The 24,506-nt window shown below is 52.0% G+C and overlaps 2 protein-coding genes across 4 annotated transcripts; one reads left to right on the top strand and one right to left on the bottom strand.

Annotated features, from left to right (window-relative positions):
• The first annotated feature begins 319 nt into the window (after window positions 1-319).
• On the top strand, window positions 320-12,405 carry NT5C3B (5'-nucleotidase, cytosolic IIIB). 3 transcript variants are annotated; one of them, XM_055255758.2, is made up of 9 exons: window positions 320-437; window positions 662-760; window positions 1,347-1,416; window positions 1,500-1,546; window positions 4,147-4,232; window positions 5,740-5,829; window positions 7,769-7,931; window positions 9,096-9,296; window positions 11,945-12,405. In XM_055255758.2, exons 1-9 carry the CDS (start codon window positions 426-428, stop codon window positions 12,077-12,079), a joined length of 903 nt encoding a protein of 300 aa, XP_055111733.1. In that variant the 5' UTR covers window positions 320-425; the 3' UTR covers window positions 12,080-12,405. The 3 variants fall into 3 exon arrangements, with proteins under 3 accessions (XP_055111733.1, XP_055111735.1, XP_055111738.1); XM_055255760.2 differs by lacking the exon at window positions 662-760 and having other exon boundaries at window positions 332-437; XM_055255763.2 differs by lacking the exons at window positions 320-437; window positions 662-760 and adding an exon at window positions 837-1,031.
• Window positions 12,406-14,388: 1,983 nt separating this feature from the next.
• On the bottom strand, window positions 14,389-24,380 carry FKBP10 (FKBP prolyl isomerase 10). Its single transcript, XM_055255757.2, has 10 exons — window positions 24,046-24,380; window positions 20,080-20,225; window positions 18,998-19,187; window positions 18,749-18,894; window positions 18,187-18,376; window positions 17,911-18,056; window positions 17,119-17,311; window positions 16,482-16,624; window positions 15,762-15,925; window positions 14,389-15,374 (listed from the first exon to the last, which is right to left on the bottom strand). Exons 1-10 carry the CDS (start codon window positions 24,288-24,290, stop codon window positions 15,189-15,191), a joined length of 1,749 nt encoding a protein of 582 aa, XP_055111732.1. The 5' UTR covers window positions 24,291-24,380; the 3' UTR covers window positions 14,389-15,188.
• Between the last annotated feature and the right edge of the window lie 126 nt (window positions 24,381-24,506).

Below are 24,506 nucleotides of genomic sequence, written 5' to 3'. Positions count from 1 at the left end.
GCTCAAGCGATCCTCCTGCCTCAGCCTCCCAAAGTCCTGGGATTACAGGCATGAGCCACCGCGCCCAGCCCCAGTCATGTTTTTGTCACACAAACTTTCAGCCTGGAAATGACCACGCTTGGCAAGGCTTTTCCTCCACAAAGAGTGGCAGAACCCTACCTACCCACGTAACCCCAACACCTTGGGACCTTCACCCTGCTCTTCACAATAAATAGAACCCTCCTCCAGTTTGCCTAGCGCACCCGGCAAGCCCACCCGGATCGCGGCCATCTCCCGGACCACTCGATTCTCGGCCCCGCCCACTCCCCCGCCCCCGCCCCGGCCCCGCCCCCCTGCCCGGGCACCCGGCGGGAGGCGACGCCTGCGCAGTGCGGTCGCGGGGGGCCGTCGTTGTCCCCCGAGCCGCCGACCGGGCCTCGAACGGGATGGCAGAGGAGGTGAGGAGGGAGGAAGCGTCCGGAGTGGGGCGGGCCCGGACTCCGACCCCCGGGGCGCTTCGAGCCCCCCAGCGGGTCACCGAGGCACCGCCGCTCCACCCAGGCCAGTAGCCGCCCCCTCGCGCACCCCGGCCCCGCCTTACACGCGCGCCCGAGCGAGCCCCGGGCTCCCCTCGGGCCCAGCGCGGCGCAGGGGTCAGTGGTTCTCTCGGGTCTCGGGACAGGTGAGCACCCTGATGAAGGCCACGGTCCTGATGCGGCAGCCTGGGCGGGTGCAGGAGATCGTGGGCGCCCTCCGCAAGGGCGGCGGAGACCGGTTACAGGTACCTCTGGGGCGTGCGGGGGCCGGCCAGGCTGGGGGCGGCTGGAGAGGCTTCCTGGCCGTTGGGCCTTCCCGCTTTGCTCGGCCGCGGACCCCTCCTAGCTCTCTGCCCCAAGAAATGGCCGGGAGCTTGAAGGAGAGCGGGTTGGTTCGCCTGTCCTAAAACCCAGATTTCAGATTTCTCAATGTGGTCATGCTGCTTCCTCTAATTGGACAGAAGGCGCCCACACCAGTACCTAGGGCCTTATCCTCCCCAAGCCAGCGGCTCCCCAGTAAGTTGAAGATGTCCAGATGGGCCGTAATGGTAGAGATCTCTTAGGAAGGACCTGATATTGAAGGAGTCAGAGGGGTCCTGAGTATTCACCCTCGCCCCTACACTAGGAGACTGCGTTTTCCTCAGGGTTAACGGGTACTAATTAGGATCACTTCCCCTCTATCCCTCTGTGTCACTCGGTAACTCCCCTAGGGCTTTGCCTACATCCTGGCCACTGAGCTGTATTGATTTCCATAATCATCCCCCAGGCTGAGGCAGGGCCACACTAGAATTCTGGTGCCTATTTAGGCATCATCTCTCTTTTGCCTTTTAGGTGATTTCTGATTTTGACATGACCTTGAGCAGATTTGCATATAATGGAAAGAGATGCCCTTCTTCTTACAGTAAGTCACATTCTAGCTTCCCTTGAGCTTGACAAGACGATGGGTTCTAAGAGACAAGTAAAAGGAGTTTTCTCTTTTTCCAGATATTCTGGATAATAGCAAGATCATCAGTGAGGAGTGTCGGAAAGAGGTGGGTTGCTCCTGTCCTTTATTCAGAAATGGTTGTCATTTGCTACTTCAAATGGTTCCTGATTGGAACCAAAGATTCCAGTATAGAGACCTTAGAAAATTAATTTTTAAAAACTTGTTGTTTTGCTAAGGAGGATCTAGTTTTAATACATTAAGACAGCTTTTCCTTACTGGCCAGGACATATGATGATTAATGGTTGGAACTGGACGTTATACTTACTGTTGGCTATAGAGTTTACAAGAGATTTGAACATTCTGGAGGTTCAGCAACTTACCCAGGGTCATACAGCCAAATGGCAGAGCTTGTTTGTTTGTTTGTTTTGAGACAGGGTCTCACTCTATCACCCAGGCTGGAGTGCAGTGGCTTGATCATTGCTCACTGCAGCCTTGACCTCCTAGGCTCAAGCGATCCTCCTGCCTCAGCCCTACTGAGTAGCTGGAACTACAGCCATGTGACATTACACCTAGCTAATTTTAAAAAATGTTTGTAGAGATGGGGTCTCACTATGTTGCCTAGGTTGGTCTCGAACTCCTGAGCTCAAGCAACCCTCTGCCTCAGCTTCCCCAAAGTGCTGGGCTTATAAGCATGAGCTACCACACCTGGCCTTTTTAAAAGAAAATTTATATTCTTCTGTTGGGTTCTAGTGTGTGTGTGTGTGTGTGTGTGTGTGTGTGTGTATTTTTTTTTTTTTTGAGACAGAGTCTTGCTCTATCGCCCAGACTGGAGTGGCATAATCTCAGCTCACTGCAACTTGGGTTCAAGCAATTCTCATGCCTCAGCCTCTCGAGTAGCTGGGATTACCGGCATGCATCACCACGCCCGGCTAATTTTTGTATTTTTAGTAGAGACGAGGTTTCTCCATGTTGGTCAGGCTGATCTCGAACTCCCAACCTCAGGTGATCCGCCCGCCTTGGCCTCCCAAAGTGCTGGGATTGCAGGTGTGAGCCATCTCGCCCAGCCTGATTTTTAGAGAAATGTTCTCACTCCAAAAAAGACACACACATTGAGAATCTTAACACATTTCAGAAGTTTTCTGCCTTTGTTACTATGTCATCTTTGCATTTAATCTTCTTTTGAACAGATGGACAGGGATTCCATTTTACCTTGTAATGTTCCTGAGAATCATGCATGTATTAAAATTCGTTACTTGGTCATTTTTACTAGGCACTGTTACGGACTGGCTCTGTGTGTCACATGATCCCTGGAACAGCCCCTTTAGAGTGTCAAAGTCCTGACACATAGAAGGAAACCTTAGAGGAAACACACGTAGATGCTGTGCATTCACGTGATATTGACACTTTTGACGGAATTGTCCACCAACATGCCGTGTCCCAAAGTACAGTCTTCTAGTTATATTTCATTTTTTTTTGCCATATCTGTATATCATCTTTACTAAATCTTTCTCTAAATTGGCCTGCTTTTAAAAATTGTAATTAACTATAAAGAAACAGGCCGGGTGTGGTGGTTCACGCCTGTAATCCCAGCATTTCTGGGAGGCCGAGGTGGGCAGATCGGTTGAGGTCAGGAGATTGAGACAAGCCTAGGCAACATGGCGAAACCCCGTCTCTACTAAAAATACAAAAAATTAGCTGGGCGTAGTGGTGCATGCTTGTAATCCCAGCTACTCGGGAGGCTGAGGCAGAAGAATTGCTCGAACCTGGGAGGCGGAGGTTGCAGTGAGCCGAGATTGCGCCACTGCACTCCAGCCTGGGCTACAGAGTGAGACTTCATCTCAAAAAAAAAAAAAAAAAAAAAAAAAAAAATTGTACATGAAAATGAATCCAAAACTACTGAGTTGAAAAGCGCTTCTCCATGAATTCCCTAAAGTTACCTATCACCTGAGAAAGTGGACCACATTCTGGGAAACACAGCATTAAGTAAGTTCTTATTGGTTAAGCTCTGACAATTGAGCTAATTAATAACAGCAAAAAAATCTTAGTACCCTTCTTCTCTCATAGTAAAATCTGATATTGCTGACTTTTAGACCTCACTCTCAAGGTGAGTGCAAAGGAATGACCAGCTCTGTGGATCCAGGTGCTCCCTGGACTTCACCAAATAGGTAAAAATGTGAGTGTATTGAGCGATTATGTTGGAAGATAATAAGAGAAGAGAAACTTAGGTCTTATAAATGACATGTCCCCAAAGGAAAACTTGAAGAAAATTTCATGTAACACTCTTAGATGAAGTTGCATCTTCTTTTTATTTGAGACACAGTTTTACTCTGTGGTCCAGGGTCGAGTGCAGTGGTGTGATCCCGTCTTGGCTCACTGCAACCTCCGCCTCCTGGGTTCAAACGATTCTCATTCTTCAGCCTCCTGAGTAGCTGGGATTAAAGGCATGTGCCACTACACCCGCTAATTTTTGTATTTTTTAGTAGAGACAGGGTTTCGCCATGTTGGCCAGGCTGGACTCGAACTCCTGACCTCAAGTGATCCACCTGCCTCAGCCTCCTAAAGCACTGGGATTTCAGGTGTGAGCCACCGCCCCTGGCCATGAAGTTGCCTCTTCTAGGTGACTTTTTTCTCATACTAAGCTGTAGAACGTTGCTGGGAAGAACTTGATATAGACTAATGGCCTTTCTCCCCATTTGAATATCCCAGCTCACAGCACTACTTCACCACTATTACCCAATTGAGATCGACCCACACCGGACCGTCAAGGAGAAGCTACCTCATATGGTAGAATGGTGAGTGATGGTGGTGGAGAAAAGCTTCTGGGCCCTTGAGATGGAGTAGGCTGAGAGGGGCCTATTTTTCCAGACCCTTGATGAGATGACAGGCTGCCTTACTTCACTGAGGGCTTAATTTAATGCTATCAGTCCAGCTATTGGAACAAACTTTTCAGATGAACCCAGGGCTTTTTTGTGGCTGCTGCTGGAGTGGAGACCCTCAGAGAATCCTTGGAATAAGTTAAAGACGCTTGGTGTCGGGGGATAAGTGCTTTACGGAAGTGACTCTTAGTCTGTTTTGTGCTGCTGTCACAAAATAACAGACTAATTTATTTATTTATTTTTTCTATTTTTTGAGACAGGGTCTTGCTCTGTTGCCCAGGCTGGAGTCCAATGGCGTGATCATGGCTCCCTGCAGCCTCGACTGCCTGGGCTGAAGAGGTTCTCCCACCTCAGCTTCCCAAGTAGCTGCTACTACAGGCACGTGCCACCGTGCCCGGCTCATTTTTTCTATTTTTTGTAGAAATGGGGTCTCACCATGTTACCCAGGCTATTTTCAACTCCTGAGCTCAAGCAATCCTCCCACTTTGGTCTCCCAAAGTCCTGGGGTTACAGGCATGAGCCACTGCACCCAGCCTAGACTGGGTAATTTATAATGAATAGCAATTTATTGGCACACAGTTCTGGAAGCAGGGAAGTCCAACATCGAAGGACTGGCTGGCATTTGGCAAGGGCCTTCTTGCTGCGTTATCTCCTTGTGGAAGGGCAAAGAGAGTGGGGGAGAGAGAAAGAGAAAGAGAGGAGTTGTTTTTATAAGGAATCTGTGATAATGACATTAATCCATTCATGAGGACGATGCCCCATGACACCTCCCATTAGGCCCCATCTCTCAACACCTCCACATTGGGGATCAAGTCTCCAACACATTCAAACCACAGCAACCGTCATCACTGGACAGAGCTCCAGTTCTCCAGATAAAGGGTTCACGGAGGAAGGGATTCAGAAGAGTGCCGACTTCACCGGTCAGCTTGCCCAGCACTTGTATCTGTTGGGTTGCTTTTCTCATCCTCTTCCTTTTTTTTTTTTTTTTTTTTTTTGAGATGGAGTCTTGCTCTGTCACCCAGGCTGGAGTGCAGTGGCCCGATCTTGGCTCACTGCAACCTCCCCCTCCTGGGTTCAAGTGATTCTCTTGCCTCAGCCTCCCGAGTAGCTGGGATTACAGTAGCTGCCACCATGCCCAGCTTATTTCTGTATTTTTTAGTAGAGACGGGGTTTCACCTTGTTGGCCAGGCTGGTCTCAAACTCCTGATCTCAGGTGATCCACCCGCCTTGACTTCCCAAAGTGCTGGGATTATAGACATGAACCACTGTGCCCTGCCACCCGTTTCCTTTTAAGGGCAGCTAACGTAAGGATGAGGCCTCTGTCGGCAATGCTGTCAGAGAGTACTTGGCTCCGTAAAGGGAAAGGATGAGTTATTTACTTCAGTGATTTGAATTTGGGGTTTTCTGGGGTGTCTGTTTCCAGGTGGACCAAAGCGCACAATCTCCTATGTCAGCAGAAGATTCAGAAGTTTCAGATAGCCCAGGTGGTTAGAGAGTCCAATGCAATGCTCAGGTAAGCGTCTTGCTCTGGAAAACATTTCTATCAGACTATTAAGAACTGTTTTGTTCAAAAAAAGGAGGTGGGGGAAGAGTAGAGAGGAGTTAGTTGCTTAAAGGACCGGAAGGGACATGGCACTATGAACAACTGATGTGATACAGCTAAAGCATTTCTTACCCTTGCTAGGAAACATTCAGCAGGTAGTGGGTGTAGTACAAAATGGCCAGGGCACTATCTCTGAGAACAAACCAAGTCTAGCTCTTTCTTTCTCTCTCCTTCTCTTCCCTCCTCTTCTCTTCTCTTCTCTTCTCTTCTCTTCTCTTCTCTTCTCTTCTCTTCTCTTCTCTTCTCTTCTCTTCTCTTCTCTACTCTTCTCTTCTCTTCTCGAGACGGAATCTCGCTCTGTCGCCAGGCTGGAGTGCAGTGGTGCGATCTCGGCTCACTGCAACCTCCACCTCCTGGATTCAAGCAATACTCCTGCCTCAGCCTCCCGAGTAGCTGGGATTACAGGTGCCCGCCACCACGCCTAGCTAATTTTTGTATTTTTAGTAGAGACAGGGTTTCACTATGTTGGCCAGATGGTCTCAATCTCTTGACCTTGTGATCTGCCCACCTCGGCCTTCCAAAGTGCTGGGATTACAGGCGTGAGCCACCGCGCCCAGCCAAGTCTAGCTCATTTTTCACAATGGTAAAAGACTTTTGGGGTCTCTCTGGTGACTGGTGTTCTTCACGGCGACTGGGAGATGGCTAGGCTGGGACGCTTGATCATTGGCGGCCTTCACTGAACAGCTGTCTCTGCCGGAGATTTCTTTCCTGGAGGAAAGAAATCCTCATAAAGGAAGGAGTGACATGGGTGCCTGCCCTCAAGGGTTGTGCATCCTAATTGGGGAGATTGGCTAGCTCCTGAAAAGTCAAGACAGTGGAGACGTGTGCTGACCCAGTAAGTGCCAGGGTGGGAGTTCGTGTACCCTAGTGAAGGTGCCCAGGTTACAGATTAGCTTCCTGGTTGTATGGACAGCAACAGAAAACATATGCCTACCTTCCGCCATAACAGCATCTCTCCCAGGTATGTACCCCAGAGGAGTGAGGGCATGTAGCCCCTATAAGACATGCACAGGGTATTCATGGCAGCTGTATCCGTAACAGCTGAAATCTGAAAATCTCTCAACTGTCTATCAAGGAGAAGCTGGGTAGATAAATTGTGGCATGTTTATATGGTGGAATAATGCTGCATAGCAGTGACAAAGAATAAACTCATTACATGCAAAATATAGATAAACTACATAGCATTATATTGAACAAAATAAGCCAGGCACAAAAGAGTACATGTGTATGAGTCTATTTATATGAAGTCCAAGGACAGGCAAAGCTAATCAGTGGGAGGGATGATATTGACTGGGAGAGATCGTGAGGGAGCCTCAAGCTAATTAGTTACATGGGTGTGTACGTATGTCAAAATCAACTGAGCTGAACACTTAGGATTAGCACACTTTGACCGCTTATTGAATATATCGTATGCTCTATTTTATTTATTTATTTTTTGAGATGGAGTCTCGTTCTCTTGTCCAGGCTGGAGTGCAGTGGTGCGATCTCACCTCATACCTGTAATCCCAGCACTTTGGGAGGCCAGGGTGGGTGAGTTGCTTGAGCCTAGGAGTTCGAGACCAGCCTGGGCAACATAGGAAAACCCCATCTTTACAAAACATAAAAAAATTAGCCAGGTGTGGTGGTGTGCACCTGTGGTCTCAGCTACTTGGGAGGTTGAGGCGGGTGGATCACTTGAACCCGGGAAGTCGAGGTCGCAGTGAACTGTGATTGTGCCAGTGCACTCCGGCCTGGGCAACAGAGCAAGACCCTGTCTCACAAAAAACCCAAAAAAACAAGTAACCCAAATAGGAAACAAAGAACAGCAGTAGAGGCAGTGCCATTTCAGAATTCCTCTATCTCTTTTCAGGGAGGGATACAAGGCCTTCTTCAACACACTCTACCATAACAACATTCCCCTTTTCATCTTTTCTGCGGGCATTGGTGATATCCTGGAAGAAATTATCCGACAGATGAAAGTGTTCCACCCCAACATCCACATCGTGTCTAACTACATGGATTTTAATGAAGATGTGAGCCAAATCCTGTTTGGGCTGGGAAAGGACGAGGGGTGGGGACCACCAGCCAGGGCAGTTAACTCTGCATGAACCCTAACCTGGGGAAGAAGGGGAGGGAAGCCATGCTGGCTTCTTCACCCTCAGGCAGTTGTTTATGGGTTACTTTTTGGCCAGGCGCGGTGGCTCAGACCTGTAATCCCAGCACTTTGGGAGGCCGAGGCGGGCGGATCACTTGAGGTCAGGAGTTCGAGACCAGCCTGGCCAACATGGTGAAACTCCATCTCTACTAAAAATACAGAAATAAGCCGGGCGTGGTGGTGTATGGCTGTAATCTCAGCTACTTGGGAGGCTGAGGCAGGAGAATCGCCTGAACCCAGAAGGCAGAGGTTGCAGTGAGCCAAGATCACACCACTGCACTCCATCCTGGGCGACAGAGTAAGACTCTGTCTTCAGAAAAAAACAAAAACAAAAAAACTTTCAAAGGATCCTCTCTCTTTGGTGTTTGCCTGACAGTCAACTCTCTGCCCTGGGGTACCTAATTTATGAGCCTGCCCTGCCCCATGTCACTGTCATATTATTATGTGCCATTCTGGGTCCTAAAGGGTTTGGGGTTTGATTTGTTTTTCCCAAGCCAGAGGTGGGCTGCTCCAACTCATCCACGTTCTGACTTTTTTCTCCATGAAACTGATGGTTGGAATTTTCATCATGTTGACCTACAGTGAGGATGTGGCCCTCAGCTGAGCATTAGTACATGTGTAACCTGAGCGGCATTTGTATCACAGCTTTGTACGTCCACCAGAACAGATGATCTGCAATATTGGGTGGCTCCTGTTCATTTAAACTAGGAGTTACAAACTTATGCTGTAAAAGGCCCTGTCGTCAATATTTAGGCTTTGTGGGCCGTGGCATCATTGTTGCAACGGCCCAACTTTGCCTTTATAGCATAAAAAAGCAGCCATAGGCATCATGTAAACAAATGAGTTTGGCTGTATCCCAATACAACTTTATTTACAAAAGCAGGCCAAGTCTGGCCCATGAGCCCTAGTTTAGGCTACAGTGAAGTTTTGGCATTATCTGTCACTTTTGGGATTCCCTTTTCTCTGTGACAGAGACAGTGGAGAGCTGGTGCCGCATGGGTCCCTGCAGCCCTTCCATCTGTCTCTTGTCTTCATTATTTAGGGTTTTCTCCAGGGATTTAAGGGCCAGCTCATACACACATACAACAAGAACAGCTCTGTGTGTGAGAACTCTGGTTACTTCCAGCAACTTGAGGGCAAAACCAATGTCATCCTGCTGGGAGACTCCATTGGGGACCTCACCATGGCCGATGGGGTTCCTGGTGTGCAGAACATTCTCAAGATTGGCTTCCTGAATGACAAGGTGGGTAGAGGACCAGGGCTGCTTCTCTTCATGGCTTTCTTCTCTTTGAATGCCCATTAAGAAATGCCTTTGAACATATTCTTCTTTTTTATTTTTATTTTTATTTTTATTTTATTTTATTTATTTATTTTTTTTGAGACGGAGTCTCACTCTGTTGCCCAGGCTGGAGTGCAGTGGCGCTGTCTCGGCTCACTGCAAGCTCTGCCTCCTGGGTTCACGGGAGCCTCAGGCTCCCAAGTAGCTGGGACCACAGGCGCCCGCCACCACTCCCAGCTAATTTTTTGTATTTTTAGTAGAGACGGGGTTTCACCGTGTTAGCCAGGATGGTCTCAATCTCCTGACCTTGTGATCCACCTGCCTTGGCCTCCCAAAGTGCTGGGATTACAGGCATGAGCCACTGCACCCAGCTTTTTTTTTTTTTTTTTTTTTTGAGATAGAGTCTCACTCTTGTCGCCCAGGCTAGAGTGCAGTGGCGCGATCCTGGCTCACTGCAAGTTCCACCTCCCAGGTTCAAGTGATTCTTCTGCCTCAGCCTCCTGAGTAGCTGAGACTATAGGTGCGTGCCACCATGCCTGGCTTATTTTTGTATTTTTACTAGAAATGGGATTTCACCATGTTGGCCAGGCTGGTCTTGAACTCCTGACCTCAAGTGATTCGCCCACCTTCGCCTCCCAAAGTGCTGGGATTACATACGTGAGCCACTGTGCCCAGCCACCTTTGAACACCTTCTGTATGCTAGACACTAGGTAAAGTATTATGGGCACAGAAGGAAGCTGTATTGTCTTGGAGCTCATAATCTCATAGGAAACAGAAACCCAGTGATTACAGCTTTGTCTTACCACATGACCTGATAGGCGTTCAGAGAGAAGATCAGGCCGGGCATGAGATCCTAGCCTCAGTTTACTGATTGTGCACCGCACTGTCACTCTTCTCAGCATTTCATGGATATTAATTCATTTGATTTTTATGATAACTCCTTAAGGTAGTGAGTGTTATCCTCATTTTACAGATAAGGAAACTGAGGCCTGGGGTTAAGTAACTTGCCTAAGATGATAGAGTTCAGGAAACAGTGGGGCTGATTACCAGCCCTAAAGCCTACTGGAAGGCATGATTGAGGTGGGAGATGTTGGTAGTGAGGACATTGGTTTATAATTCAGGGAAGAAAAATAACAAGAACAGATCAGGGACTGAGAGGGGTGAAAGCAGCATTGTCATAAAGGGGCCCAAATATGGGGTGAAGCTAGGCAGCTGCCAGGGTGCTTCCCCACAGCCTGCAGGCACTGGAGCCCACCAGGATGCTTAAGCCGTGTAAAACTGGGTCCTGTTGGGTGTGGTGACTCACGCCTGTAATCCCAGCACTTTGGGAGGCTGAGGCAGGTGGATCACCTGAGGTCAGGAGTTCGAGACCAGCCTGACCAACATGGAGAAACCCCGTCTCTACTAAAAATACAAAATGAACCAGGTGTGGTGGTGCATGCCTGTAGTCCCAGCTGCTCGGGAGCCTGAGGCAGGAGAATCGAACCCAGAGGTGGAGGTTGCAGTGAGCTGAGATTGCGCCACTGCACTCCAGTCTGGGTGACAGAGCAAGGCTCCATCTCAAAAAAAAAAAAAAAAAGGGTTGTGGTCAGGTGTGGTGGCTCATGCCTGTAACCCCCCCACTTTGGGGAGGCCAGGGCAGGGGGATCACTTGAGGCCAGGAGTTTGAGACCAGCCTGGGCAACATAGTGAGACCCTGTCTCAACAACAACAACAACAATCAGCTGGGTGTGGTTAGCATGCCTGTAGTTCTAGTTACTCAGGAGGCTGAGGCAGGAAGATGACTTGAGTCCAGGAGGTCGAAGCTGCAGTGAGCCAAGATTATGCCACTGCACTTCAGCCTATGCAGCAGAGTGAGATCCTATCTCAAGAAAGAAAGAAAAAGGAAGGAAGGAAGGAAGGAGAAAGAAAGAAAGGAAAGAGAGAGAGAGAAAGAAAGAAAGAAGGAAGGAAGAAAGAGAAAGAAGAAAGAAAGAAAGAAAAGAAAGAGAGAAAGAAAGAAAGAAAGAAAGAAAGAAAGAAAGAAAGAAAGAAAGAAAGAAAGAAAGAAATTAATTCAGTCCGGATGGATTAGAGGCAATATCTGTTTTGGTTGTTTGTTTTTTTTTTTTTTTGAGACAGGGCCTCACTCTGTCACCTAGGCTGGAGTATCATGGCTCAATCTTGGCTCCCTGTAGCCTTCATTTCCTGGGCTCAAGTGATCCTTTCTGCCTCAGCCTCCCGAGTAGCTGGGACTACAGGCACGCACCCCCATGCCCGGCCAATTTTTGTAGAGATGGGGTTTTGCCATGTTGCCTGGGCTGGTCTCAAATTCTTGGGCTCAGATGATCCTTCTGCCTCAGCCTCCCAAAGTGGCAACATCTGGTTTTTTGTTTTTATTCCTTGTTACTGTCCTTTGGTATTGGCCCAAGGGTTAATTGTGATAGCCCATGCCCATCCCTTGTCTGTCTCCAAAGGGTAGGTCTGGTAACCTTGAACTCCTTTGGCTCTCAAAAAGGAGCTGGGAGTTGCTTCTTGAATGCTCTCCTCCCCAGCCCCAGGGGCTTTGAGAGTGAGCTATGGAGGGCAGGGCATTTGGGGACCCTCTGGCTTCTTCCTCTCATTCCGGGCAGGTGGAGGAGCGGCGGGAGCGCTACATGGACTCCTATGACATCGTGCTGGAGAAGGATGAGACTCTGGATGTGGTCAACGGGCTACTGCAGCACATCCTGTGCCAGGGGGTCCAGCTGGAGATGCAAGGCCCCTGAAGGCGCAGGCTCCAGCCCGGCCTGCAGGCCGTGGTGAGGAGGGGCGCCTCCCCAGAGTCTGCTCCCCCATGAACACAGAGCAGAGGCCAGGGTGGCCAGCAGTGGCTGGGTCCTTCCATGCCCCTCCGTCCTCCTTTCCCTGAGCACCTTCATCACCAGAGGCTTGAAGGAACCCCGCCATGTGGCAGGGCACAAGCACTGTTCTTGGTGAACCTTGGACCACAGCATGTCAGTGCTCTAGGGATTGTCTATTCCAGGGATTTTTTTCAAAATTTTTAAACATGGGAAGTTGTTCTTCAAGCAAATATAATGTGTGAAACAGTCAACATTTTTAAAATGAAAAAACAGCTGTTCTGATTCAGGGGATGTGGGTGGGGGTAGAACCTGGACATCTTGGTCCTGGGGGCACATGCGATGCTTCTAGGAACACAGTTTGAGAACCACCACAAATTGGCCTGAGACCCCATCCGAGCACAGCCTGATTGTGTCTGTCTGGTTCAGTGTGGGGCTGAAAGGATATGTTCTAGCCTACAGTGGTTTGACTTTATTCTGATTCAGCCATCAAACTTGAAATTCATTTGAGATCGGTGGGGTTGAGGCAACGCTGTGTGAGGGCCCCCTCTTTAGGGATCACTGAGGGGATGCATTCGTGTGTGGCTGTCCCCCTATGCCCTAGGATCTCCTTTCCCCTCCTCTTATGGGTCAGGGCCACTAAAGTGGATGACCTGAAAAGGGGAATTTAGAGCAGGGACCTGAGGGAGACTGTGCCAAGGTGAAACAAGTGATGTGTGCACTGTGGTCTTGCATTATTGGGCCGACCCTGAAGAGCCAGTTAGCATTGTCTTACTTAGCCTTAGAGGAAATCACCAGCACCCTTCCTGCAGTGTTCGGCTAGCCGTTGGAAAGTTCTATTATTCTGCAGATGTGAAGCGGGAAGTAATAGAGATGTTACTGAAGGCCTGCGGTGTGCCAGGTGCCACTCTGGGCACTTGGGTGCCTGCCAGTTCACCCTCACAATGACCCCACGAGTAGTTGCAGCTCCTCCTGCTTCCAGATGGCTCAGGCAGGACGGGTAACTTGCCCAAACTCCACAGCTGGGAGCTGGAGCCAGGATTTGAATGTTTCTGACCAAAGCCCATGCCTTTTGCTGCATTTCTCTGCTTCAGGCCTGTTCCATTCAGTTTTGGGAGGAGGGAGTGGCCACCACCTGAGGCTGGGTTAGTAACCACTTCCAGACTTTAATCAAGGAGCTTTCTTGGCCGGCGCAGTGGCTCATGCCTGTAATCCCAGCACTCTGGGAGGCCAGGGTGGCAGATCACTTGAGGTCAGGAGTTTGAGACTAGTGTGGTCAACATGGTAAGACCCTGAGGTCTCTACTAAAAATACAAAAATTAGCCGGGCTTGGTGGCCCGTGCCTGTAATCCCAGCTACTCAGGTGGCTGAAGCAGGAGAATCACTTGAACCTGGCAGGCGGAGGTTGCAGTGAGCTGAGATCATACCACTGCGCTGTGGTGACAGAGCGAGACCCTGTCTCAAAAAAAAAAAAAAAAAAGACTTCAATCAAGGAGCTTTCTGGATGCTTCGGGGCCAGAGAATGTCGTTCATTGCCCGTGGGGAGCAGTCACATCTCTAAAGGGACCCTGGGCAAGAAGTGCTGATGGGGGCAGTTTGCTGTATGAGTCCAGTCCTGTCATTTTCTTTCCTAAGTCCCCACCCCGTCCTCAGAATGCTTGGGTCATATCAGGCAAGCGAGGACAGATGGCTTGTTTGGCGGCTGAAGTCCTCCTGCAAGACACTGTGGAGATCTGAACCATTACCTTTCCCCTAGCAAGAGGGAGAAGGGTGGGCAGGTGGTAACAGGTGGTGGCCAGGAGCAGGGAGAGATGGGAATATCATAGTATTGGAAATGATCTACGGAAAAGGATCATCTGACTTGTGTGGTTTAATTTAATCCTTGAACTTTGTAGGTTGTGTTTGAGGTCAGGGACCTTGTCTTTCCCATTCAATGGGGACAATTGGAGGATGAGGATCATCTCTCCACACCCTGCTGGAGGCCTCCCCCCTTTACACATTCACCCCCTCCACAGACCAGGGCTCCTTCCCACAGCGAAGCCCCCAGGTTAGGCCCAGGGCAGGCAGGAAACCTCCAGATGGGGAGCCCCTGATCTGGGGACACACTGCCTGGAGCTAACAAGACCATGGAAACAGCCTGGTTTAACTTTTTCCCCAATCTCTGGATCTAAAGGCCTCCCACAACCCCCACTTCATCCCCCTGCCCCTCAACCTGTTCCAAAAGACACCCTAAGGCCATTGGTTTAATCTTTTATTTGGAACAAAGGAAAAAAGGACTGACACCAGTTTAGCCTTTGAGTGTGCAGAGCTCTGCCCTCCCTCCCACCCCTCAGCCCCAAATCCAAGATTTCATAGCCCTAACACCCACCCAAGCAGCTTCCCTCACACATGCCGTTTGTTTTCTTCCTCTTCTATGGTTCCTTAGGGAAAGGAGCCTTCTTTAGGGATGAAAAGCTAACTACAGCCCAGTCCGGCCTCCAGCAGCCCAGGGGTCAGCTCAGCCTCCACTGGAGGCGAGGTAGGGCAAAGGGCATGGGAGAGGTAGGGCTGCCCTCCAGGAGCTGTCCCCTTCCCTAGGAGCCAGTCAGGATTGGGGAGGAAGGCGGAGGGGTCCTAGGGAGCTGTCACACAGAGGAATAGGGGCTGGGAGTGGGGATGACAAGAAGTACAAATAAAGAGAAAGTGGGGAGATGAATAACAAGCTCAGCTGTATCAGTGATGTGGAGGGGAGGTATGGTGGGGGACCAGCCATGGCCCTATCCAACCCCAGGCTCCACCGGCCCCAAATTGGCTTTGCAAATCCAAACATTTTAAGGAAGGGGTTTAGGGATGAAAGAGAAACGGGGTAGAGGTCTGTGCTGTGGATTTTCATCTAGGGTGGTGGGAACACCAGAGATGTCTCCTCTGCCATCATTTTAGTTGGCTCCTGGACCTCATCCCAGCAGAGGGAGGGTGACTGTCAGCAGGTCAGTCCCACCGCCACTGTCCCCCTCGCAGTGGGCCTCTGTGTCTCAGGCCCGGCCAGGCTCCCTGCCCCTCAGAGCTCCTCGTGGACCAGCTCCTGGTCCTCATCTGACTTCAGCTTGAGCTCCTCGACTGTGATCTTGCCATCCTGGTTGCGGTCCTGGTTCTGGAACATGTCTCCTATGGTTTTCTCAGGGTCCTGCCCAGGCATGAGGCGTCCTTTGCCCTCACTCACTTGAGCCTTGATGAAGGTGGAGAACTGGGGGAGGGGAGAGCGAGGGAGTGGGCAGTGAGGGTCATAACCTTGGGTGGAGGCCAGTGAGTGCTTTCTTTTTCTTCTTTTTTCCCAGGCTCCCCCGCACCCTGTAACTCAGGAAGGGCTGGGAAAGGCACTGGTGCTGGGGTCCTGGTGGGGGCTGGGGTGGAGGCGTGGCATGGGGGATATTCTGTGACTGGTCTCAGGTAGGGAACAGCCTGCATATGTGCCCAGGAAAAAGCAGGGACGAGGAACCTGAGGCACGGGACTCAGCGCAGGCAGGAGCACCAGGGCAGGTGGGCAATCCAGACAGGGGACGTCTTCTTCCTCGATGCTTCCTGGGTGTGGGGATTGCGTGGGCATGGCTATTAGGACTGAACCTTCACTCACCTCCTCTGGAGGGACCTCGCCATCCTTGTTGAGGTCCATGTCTTCAAACAGGTTGGCAGGAGGGTCCTCGTGCCACACAAACAGGTAGCCTGTGGGCAGCCCATCCTCCCGGGACACCAGCTCCACCTCAAACAGCAGCACAGCACTGCCTGGGACTCCCCGGGCTGGAGGGAGGGCAGGAGAGAAGGGAGGGGTCCTAGTCAGGCCAGGGTCTGGGCCTGGCTTCACTGTTTCCCAGCCCACAAGCCAGTTTCCCCTCCTGGGGCTGGGCTGGAGAGTGGGGCATGGGATGTTTAAGGAGCCATCCTGAAGGCATTCCTGACTCCTCCCACCAGCCATCAGACCCACAATGGACGGGAGCAAAAGGGACAGATGCCAGTCAGATTACGGTCTCGGGCCAGGCTCAGTGGCTCACGATTGTAATCCTAGCAGTTTGGGAGGCCAAAGTGGGTGGATCACCTGAGGTCAGGAGTTCAAGACCAGCCTGACCAACATGGCAAAACCCTGTCTCTACTAAAAATACAAAAATTAGCTGGGCAGGGTGGCAGGTGCCTGTAATCCCAGCTACTCAGGAGGCTGAGGCAGGAGAATCGCTTGAACCTGGGAAGTGGAGGTTGCAGTGAGCTGAGATCACACCACTGCACTCCAGTCTGGGTAACAGAGTCAGACTCCATCTCAAAAAAAAAAAAAAAAAAAAAGATTATGGTCTCAGCCCCTCACCTCCACTCTCCCCGTGGGCCAGGTGCGGGGGCACGATGAGCTGCCGCCTCTCTCCCACACACATGCCCTGCAGGCCCGTGTCCAGGCCTTCGATCACCTTGTTGGCCCCTAGAGTCGCCTCCTGGGGTGCCCCGTAGTCATGCCTAGGGGAGAGCAGATGCCCAGGTCAGCAGCCATCCTGTCCCCTGCCAGGGCACACCCCACTCTCTCTGAGGTGGGCCCAGAACAAGCCCTTAGTTCCGGAGTTACTCCCACTGGTGACTTCGGCCATGCAGCAGAGTGCAGGGGCCCAGCGGTGCAGACGTGGGGTTCCCTTCTCATCTTGCCTCTGCCCCCTAAAGTGTGGCCTCGAGGGCTCATGGCTCCCTGCGTCAGTTTCCCCTCTGTGAAATGGAAAAAGCTGTTCTCCCCCAACTGTTGGCTTCCCCTTCCCTTCCCCTGCGAAGCAGAGAATTTCATCTCCTCATGGCTCCCCGACATACTCCAAGATGGGGACTTACAGAAGCAGCAAGAGGCTGAATGCTCCCCTGGCGCTCGAGGACCAAGAGGGAGGAGCAGGCATCAGGGGTGCGCTGAGGAGGACTCCCCATGCCTGTGCTCACCCACCTGCCCAGTCCCGGCCCCACCCCGGACCCACGAGGTGAACAGCTGGGTGCCGTCCAGCAAAGAACAGTTGTAATGGTATCGAACAAAGTCCCCAAGCTTGGTGGTCTCATTGCAGGTCTCAGATGGCCGGGACAGTGTCCTGATTTCCACCACATCCGCAGGGTTGTGGAAGTCAATGACATGGACGTTGAAGATCAGCACGGCAGAGCCAGGGATCTTGTCTCCTGAGGCCAGAATGGGGGAGTGTGGTCAGCTCAGAGCACTAGGAGAGGTTCCTTGAGGTCTCTCCATGGAGGTCCCCAGACCTGATACCCCTTCCCGACCCTCAGGATCCAAAGGAGGATGGGACGGGATGTTTGTCCAGAGTCAATTCTAACAAACTCTCACTGGGGCAGGGGGCAAGGGAAGGCGGCTTTCCAGTAAGAAAGCCCTTTTCCACTCACCGTCTTGCAAACTCCCAGTAACTTACCCGCGGATCAGCATGGCTTGCCCATTTTACAGGTGAGGACACTGAGGCTCCCAGCACAGCTGGGTCCTGGGGGTATGCTGGTTCTGTTTTTCCATAACCACCCTCCCTCCCCAAACTCAGGAGTTGGCTGCCCTTCTCCACTGCAGAAGGGGAGAAGTGAGGCGCTGCCCTGGAGGAAACCGATGGAGTCTGTGTGGCAGGAATCAGATGGGGTGACCAGATGTAAGCTGCATGCATGTTTTTGTGATGAGAGGGGCCGAGCGGTGGCTGGAATCCCACTGTGGGAGGGGGCAGCCTAGCCACAATGGGCAGTTCGGAGGAGGAGCTGAGGTGGTGGCTGGGGAACGCCCCTACCAGTTCCATTCTCCCCGTAGGCGAGGTGCGGGGGGATGGTAATTCTCCGGCGTTCCCCCATGCAGGCACCCTGCAGCCCCTGGTCCATCCCGGGGATGATGTAACCCTGCCCGATATAGGTATTGTAGGTGTGGTTGCGGGAGTAGCTGCAATACAAGGCGGGAGGGCCAGGAAGGGAGTCAAAGGGGCCCTCCCCTTCCAGACAGCTCAGAGTGACCCCCAGCTTCGTCCACATTTCACCCAGCCCCCGCCCTCCCACCTCAAGACCCTCCTGACCTGGAATCGAAGAGGGTGCCGTCCATCAAGGAGCCATTGTAGTGGTAGCGCATGAAGTCCCCGGCCCCGGCTCTGCGGACACAGCCGGGGGGGAGCTCCAGCGTCTCTAGCTGGACAGTGTCCTTCGGGTTGTGCACATCAATCAGGAGGACGTGAAAGACCAGTGAGGCCTGTGGGGGGATCACTGTCCCTGGGGAAGGGATAGGGCTTGAACCATACAGTTGGGGAGCAAGCCGAGGCTCCTTCTTGAGTCAGGAAGACCCAGTGGGCACCATGCAAGAAGACACTAGCCCCACTCTCCAGAGCCCTTTCCCGCCCATCAGCAGCCCTGCTTCTTGCTCCTCCAGTAAGGCCTCAGCTGGGTTTTCCCCAGGGCCACCACCGGCTCATACTGAGCCTTCGTGTGAATCAGAATAAAGCACCCCTTCTTAATGAGGTAGCACCAAGGGTAGATTTCATCCCGCCTTGAGTCCTTGGTTGGATGCCCTCGTGCAACTATATGTGGAGGCCTGATTTTTCCCTCTTCTGCAGAATTTCCCCTTGTGTCCTTGCCCACCCTCACCATAGCCTTTCTCGCCATAGGCCAGGAATGGAGGGATGATAATCTTCCTTCTCTCTCCAGGACACATGCCCAGCAGCCCCTGGTCCATGCCCTTGATCAGCCAACCAGAGCCGACGTAGGTGTCATAAGTGCCGCCCCTACTGTAGCTGCAGAAAATGAGGTGGAGGTGGGAGAGGCAGGCTGAGCCCCGGATTCCTGCTCCCCATGCCACAGTCCCCAGTGCCTCAGGGTTCCCCTCCAGCCCCTTACCTGGTGTCGAAGGAGGTGCCGTCCAGCAGGGTGCCATTGTAGTGGTAGCGGACAAAGTCGCCATCCTGGACCATGCGGGGGCAGTGGGGCGGGCGCAGCAATGTGCTCACCTGCACGGTGTCTTCCTTGTTCCACACATCCAGCAGAACCACATCGAAGTAGAGGGTGGCATCCGGTGGAATGAGCCCCGCTGTGAGGGCACAGCAGCGTGGAGATCTCAGAGTTCTGCTCTGCCAACCACGATCCCAGCCAGGGCCCCGTTATTCCCCTTCCTCTCATCCCAGCACCAAGAGACCCAAACCAGGCACAGAGCTGCCACTATTTTTGTTTTTTTTTTTTAAGAGATAGGGGGCCGGGCACAGTGGCTCATGCCTGTTATCCCAGCACTGTGGGAGGCCAAGGCAGGTGGATGGTTGGAGCCCAGGAGTTCAAGACCAGCCTGCGCAACACGGCGAAACCCCATCTCTACTAAAAATACAAAAAATTAGCCACGTGTGGTGGTGTGCACCTGTAGTCCCAGCTATTTGGGAGGCTGAGAGGGAGGATTGCTTGAGCCCAGGAGGCTGAGGTTGCAGTGAGCCGAGATCGCACCACTAAACTCCAGCCTGTGCAACAGAGTGAGATGCTGTCTCAAAAAAAAAAAAAAAAAAAAAAAAAAAAAAAAAGATGGGGTTTTGCTCTGTCACACGGTGGAATTCAGTGGCATGATCATGGCTCACTGCAGCCTCCCGGGGTCAAGCAATCCTCCCATCTGAGCCTTCGGAGTAGTTGGGACTACAGGCACACACCACCACACCTGGATAATTTATTTTATTTTTTGTAGAGACGAGGTCTCACTATGTTGCCTAGGCTGGTCTGGAACTCCTGGGTTCAAGCAATCCTCCCACCTCGGCCTCCCAAAACTCTGGGACCATATATGTCAGCCACTGCCCCAGCCAGAGCTGCCACTCTTCATACTGAGTGCACAGTGTGACATTGGGCAAGCCACTCCTCATCTTGGCACTTCAGTTTTCTCACCCCAGGATCCCTGATTCTGCCTCCTGGTCTCCTCCACCCCCGGTCTGTGCCCCAGCCCTTCTCACCCAGGCCGATGCTCCCATAGCCCAGGTGGGGAGGCACAATGAGGCGTCGCCGCTCGTTGACACACATGCCCATGAGGCCTCGGTCCATGCCAGTGATGAGGCGCCCCACACCCACCACGATGGCCACCAGGGTGTTGCGATCATAGCTGGGGGGGAGGGACAGATGGGATACAGTGACCTCAGACACACACACACTGCCCATGGTGGCATAGGTGCACAGGTGTGCCTGCACACACGCACACAATCCCCCCTCCCTATACCCAGGTGTGGATACGCACACACACTTCTCACCTCCTTTTCAAGTCCCCCTCCTAGGTCGGCCGTGACGCCCACCTTAAGAGAACGGACTGTTGTGAAAGGCAAGTCCCTGAGGAGGACAAGGGCTGCTATTGCCCTGGGATGGGGTTGGGTGGGATGCATGGGCCTGATGGCTGCTACCATTTGCTGACAGCAAGTGGGGAGTGGTAGGTACAGCACGGAGGGGCAGAGGAGCATTACTATATGGGATTAAATGCTTGGCATTTTACATTCCGTATCTTCTTTCTCTCCCCTGTGAGGTGGGCATTCTTGTTCTCATTTTTCTTATGAGAGAAATGGAGACTTGAGAGACCCAGTGCCTTGCCCAAGGTCACACAGCTAATATGCAGTCAGCTGAGTTCAAAATTTGCCATTATACTATTGGCTCTCCAAGGAAAAGACGGGAGAGCAGAGGTGGGGTGGGAATTGGTTTCACATTTTGAAAAGGCCTATTCTACAATCCTGGCTAACACAGTGAAACCCCATCTCTACTAAAAATACAAAACATTAGCCACGCGTGGTGGCAGGCGCCTGTAGTCCCAGTTACTCAGGAGGCTGAGGCAGGAGAATGGCATGAACCCGGGAGGCGGAGGTTGCAGTGAGCCGAAATCACGCCACTGGAGTCCAGCCTGGCGACAGAGTGAGACTCCCTCTCAAAAAAAAAAAAAAAAAAGCCTATTCTAAAAATGCCATGGCTTTTGTTTGTTTTTAGTTAAATACACTTTTAATTAATGTATTTATTTTTACTTATACATATGTATTTTTGGAGATGGAGTCTCAGCTCTGTCACCCAGGCTGGACTGCAGTGGTGCAATCTTGGCTGACTGCAACCTCCACCTCCCGGGTTTAAGCGATTCTCCTGCCTCAGCCTACCAAGTAGTAGCTGGGATTACAGGCATGCACCACTATATCTGGCTAATTTTTGTATTTTTAGTAGAGAGGGCTTTCGCCATGTTGCCCAGGCTGGTCACTCTTGGCCTCAAGTGATCTGCCTGCCTGGGCCCCCCAAAGTGCTGGGATTACAGGAGTGAGCCAGTGCGCCCAGCCAATTATATACACTTTTAATTTATTTTAAGTTTTCAAAAGTAAAGTGAGGATGGGAGTTTTTTGTTTTGTTTTTTCTTTTTTTAATTGAAGGGGCCATGGGTTAAGAAAGTTTTCTGGCTGAGCGCAGTGGCTCACGCCTGTAATCCCAGCACTTTGGGAGGCCGAGGCGGGTGGATCATGAGGTCAGGAAATGGAGACCATCCTGGCTAACATGGTGAAAGCCCGTCTCTACTAAAAATACAAAAAAAAAATTGTGGTGGCGCCTGTAGTCCCAGCTAATCTGGAGGCTGAGGCAGGAGAATGGCGTGAACCCGGGAGGCGGAGCTTGCAGTGAGTGGGGATCGCGCTACTGCACTCCAGCCTGGGCAACAGAGCAAGACTCCGTCTCAAAAAAAAAAAAGTTTTCTAAGTTGTGTGGGCGCAGGGGCTCACGCCTGTAATTCTAGAACTTTGGGAGGCTGAGGAGGGTGGATTGCCTGAGCTCAGGAGTTTGTGACCAGCCTGAGCAATGTGGTGAAACGCCATCTCTACTAAAATACAAAAAATTAAGGCTAGGCGCCGTGGCTTACGCCTGTAATCCCAGCACTTTGGGAGGCTGAGGCAGGCGGATCACAAGGCCAGGGTGGCATGTCCAACTGTGTGACACGTAGACAGACAGGGCCTCTGCAGGGAGCCATGCCCTACCCCCAGGTCCAGCTGGCTGTTTTCTTAAAATGCCCACCCGCCTTTTTCGAGACCAGTCTGGCCAACATAGTGAAACCCTTCTCTACTAAAAATACAAAAAAATTAGCCAGGTGTGGTGGTGTGCACCTGTAATCCCAGCTACTCGGGAGGCTGAGGCAGGAGAATAGCGTGAACCTGGGAGGCGGAGGCAGAGGTTGCAGTGAGCTGAGATCACTCTATCGCACTCCAGCCCAGGCAACAGTGTGAGACTCTGTCTCAAAAAACAAAAACAAACAAACAAAAATCAGCCGGGCATGGTGGCACGCGCCTATAATCACAGCTACCTGGGAGGCTGAAGCAGGAGAATTGCTTGAACCCAGGAGGCGGAGGTTGCAGTGAGCTGAGATCGCGCCACTGCACTCCAGCCTGGGCAACAGAGTGAGACTACAACTAAAAAAAAAAAAGTTTTCCAAGCTCAACACTCATGAGCTGGGCTCCCAGAGTCCCCATCAGGGATGACAACCCCTAAATCCCAACCCCTGCCTCACTCCTAGCAGTCAAGGGCTCAGGGCTGTGCTTCTGGCTACTACCCTAGATCTGAATTTGCCCACCAAGCAGACAGGTTTTAAGTCTGGACTGTTTCCTTCTCAGTGTTGTTATGAAGGCTTAAGCTCTGTATGAAGTTTCTACAAGTTCAACAGCATCAGGTCATACGGTTTTCCTCAGGGTCAACGTTAATGTGTGCTGAAGTGGCTGGAGGACTGCCAGGCCCTGCGAGAAGCCTACGTTCATTCATCCGTGTCCTTGGAGTCCTAACATCAGCCTTAGCAAGTAGGTCCTGTTTTTGCCTCCACTTTTCAGATAAGGAAAGTGATGCTTAAAGAGACAAAATTCTCTGTCCATGGTCATAGACTGGATTTGAACCAGGGTCTTGGGACTCTTGGAGTTTGTAGGCTTACCCCAATATATGCCTGCCTCTAAAGTCATGGCCACTAATTTCCTGTGGGCTGAGTTGTGTGTTTCAGAGGAGAGTCTAAGAAACACTGACTTCTTTCAGTGTGCTGTGGGGTCTGTGTGTAACTGGGACCCTAGGTTTACCCCCGAGGCTGGCACACAGCCCTGCCCTGTCCCTGCTAACAAAAGTGGACTTGCTGGAGCAGACCAAAGGCCTGGATCAGACCAGGAAGCCACCTTACAAACCCCAAGGCTGGCAAAAATGGGCGGCCTGCACCTCTGGCCTGGTGTACCTAAAATGGAGAGAGATGAGGGTTCCAGGAGAACCAGAGAGGGAGGAATGAAATTCCTCCAAGGAGCCCAGGGTGGCATGTCCAACTGTGTGACACGTAGACAGACAGGGCCTCCGCAGGGAGCCATGCCCTACCCCCAGGTCCAGTCGGCTGTCTTCTTATAATGCCCACCAGCCTTTTTCCCCGCCCACCAGGCCACTGAAAACTCCCACCCGCTCCAAAAGAAAGTTCTATTCCCTCTTCTGTGACCACAAAGGCACTGAAAACAGTGGAACCAGAAGGGGAGTCAGGGTGGGTGGAAAGGTCACGGGGTCCAGGCTGATAGACCATCCCAGGGTTCTTAAGCAGCAGGGACCACCCCCTTCCCCCCAACACTGTAGACCAGAACACCCCTCTCCATCAGGTCATTAAATACAGCCCTGGTAACTACACACGGCAGTTCACCTTCATTATCGAGTCCTTTCCGGGATGTGGAGAGCTTGTGAGAAAGAAAAGGGATCCTTTGAGAAGTGAGGGTTTGGAAGTGGGGGCAGGAGGGTATCTTTGGGGAGCTGGGTGTCTGGGAGGCCCCAGGGGGGGTGTCTGGGAGGCCCCAAGGGTGCTGTCTAGGGTTACAGTATTGGGATGCAGAGCTTAAAAGAGGCAGCAAGGAAACAGGACCCCGGGTTCAGGGGACGGAGTGGTGAATCCCGGGGCGCCCAACCGGGGTTACCTTGAATCAAACTTCTTGCCATCTTCAAAAGTGCCGTTGTAGTGGTAGCGCACAAAATCCCCCATCTGCACTTCCCGGGGACAGGCCCTGGGGATGTGGTACCTCTCGATGACCACATCTTCCAGGGGGCCCCCGGCCGGGCTGGCGCGGCCCAGCCCCCTCCCCACGGCCTGCACCACCAGTAGCAGCAACTGCAGCAGGGGGAGCCGGAGGAGGCTGTGGCTGGGGGGACCCGCGGGGAACATGGTGCCTGGAGTTGGGACCGCCGGCAGTGAGGGCGAGCGAGGGAGCCGCCGCCAACCTCCTTCCCCCCGCCTCCCAGAACTGGCTCCCCCCCTTCCTGTCCTCTTTCCCTACCCCCGCCCTGGCTGGTCCACGTGGAATGGGGGCTGGGAAGACTGAGCTGGCCTGGCCTGGAGGAGCGCGGGAGGGGGGTGCAATAGGAGGAGGGGGCCAGGCTG

Source organism: Symphalangus syndactylus, chromosome 20 (assembly GCF_028878055.3).
Source record: "Symphalangus syndactylus isolate Jambi chromosome 20, NHGRI_mSymSyn1-v2.1_pri, whole genome shotgun sequence".
In the NCBI taxonomy this organism is placed as follows: domain Eukaryota; kingdom Metazoa; phylum Chordata; class Mammalia; order Primates; family Hylobatidae; genus Symphalangus; species Symphalangus syndactylus.
The sequence above is the reverse complement of the archived record's forward strand: the minus strand, read 5'-3'. Positions and strand labels throughout refer to the sequence as shown.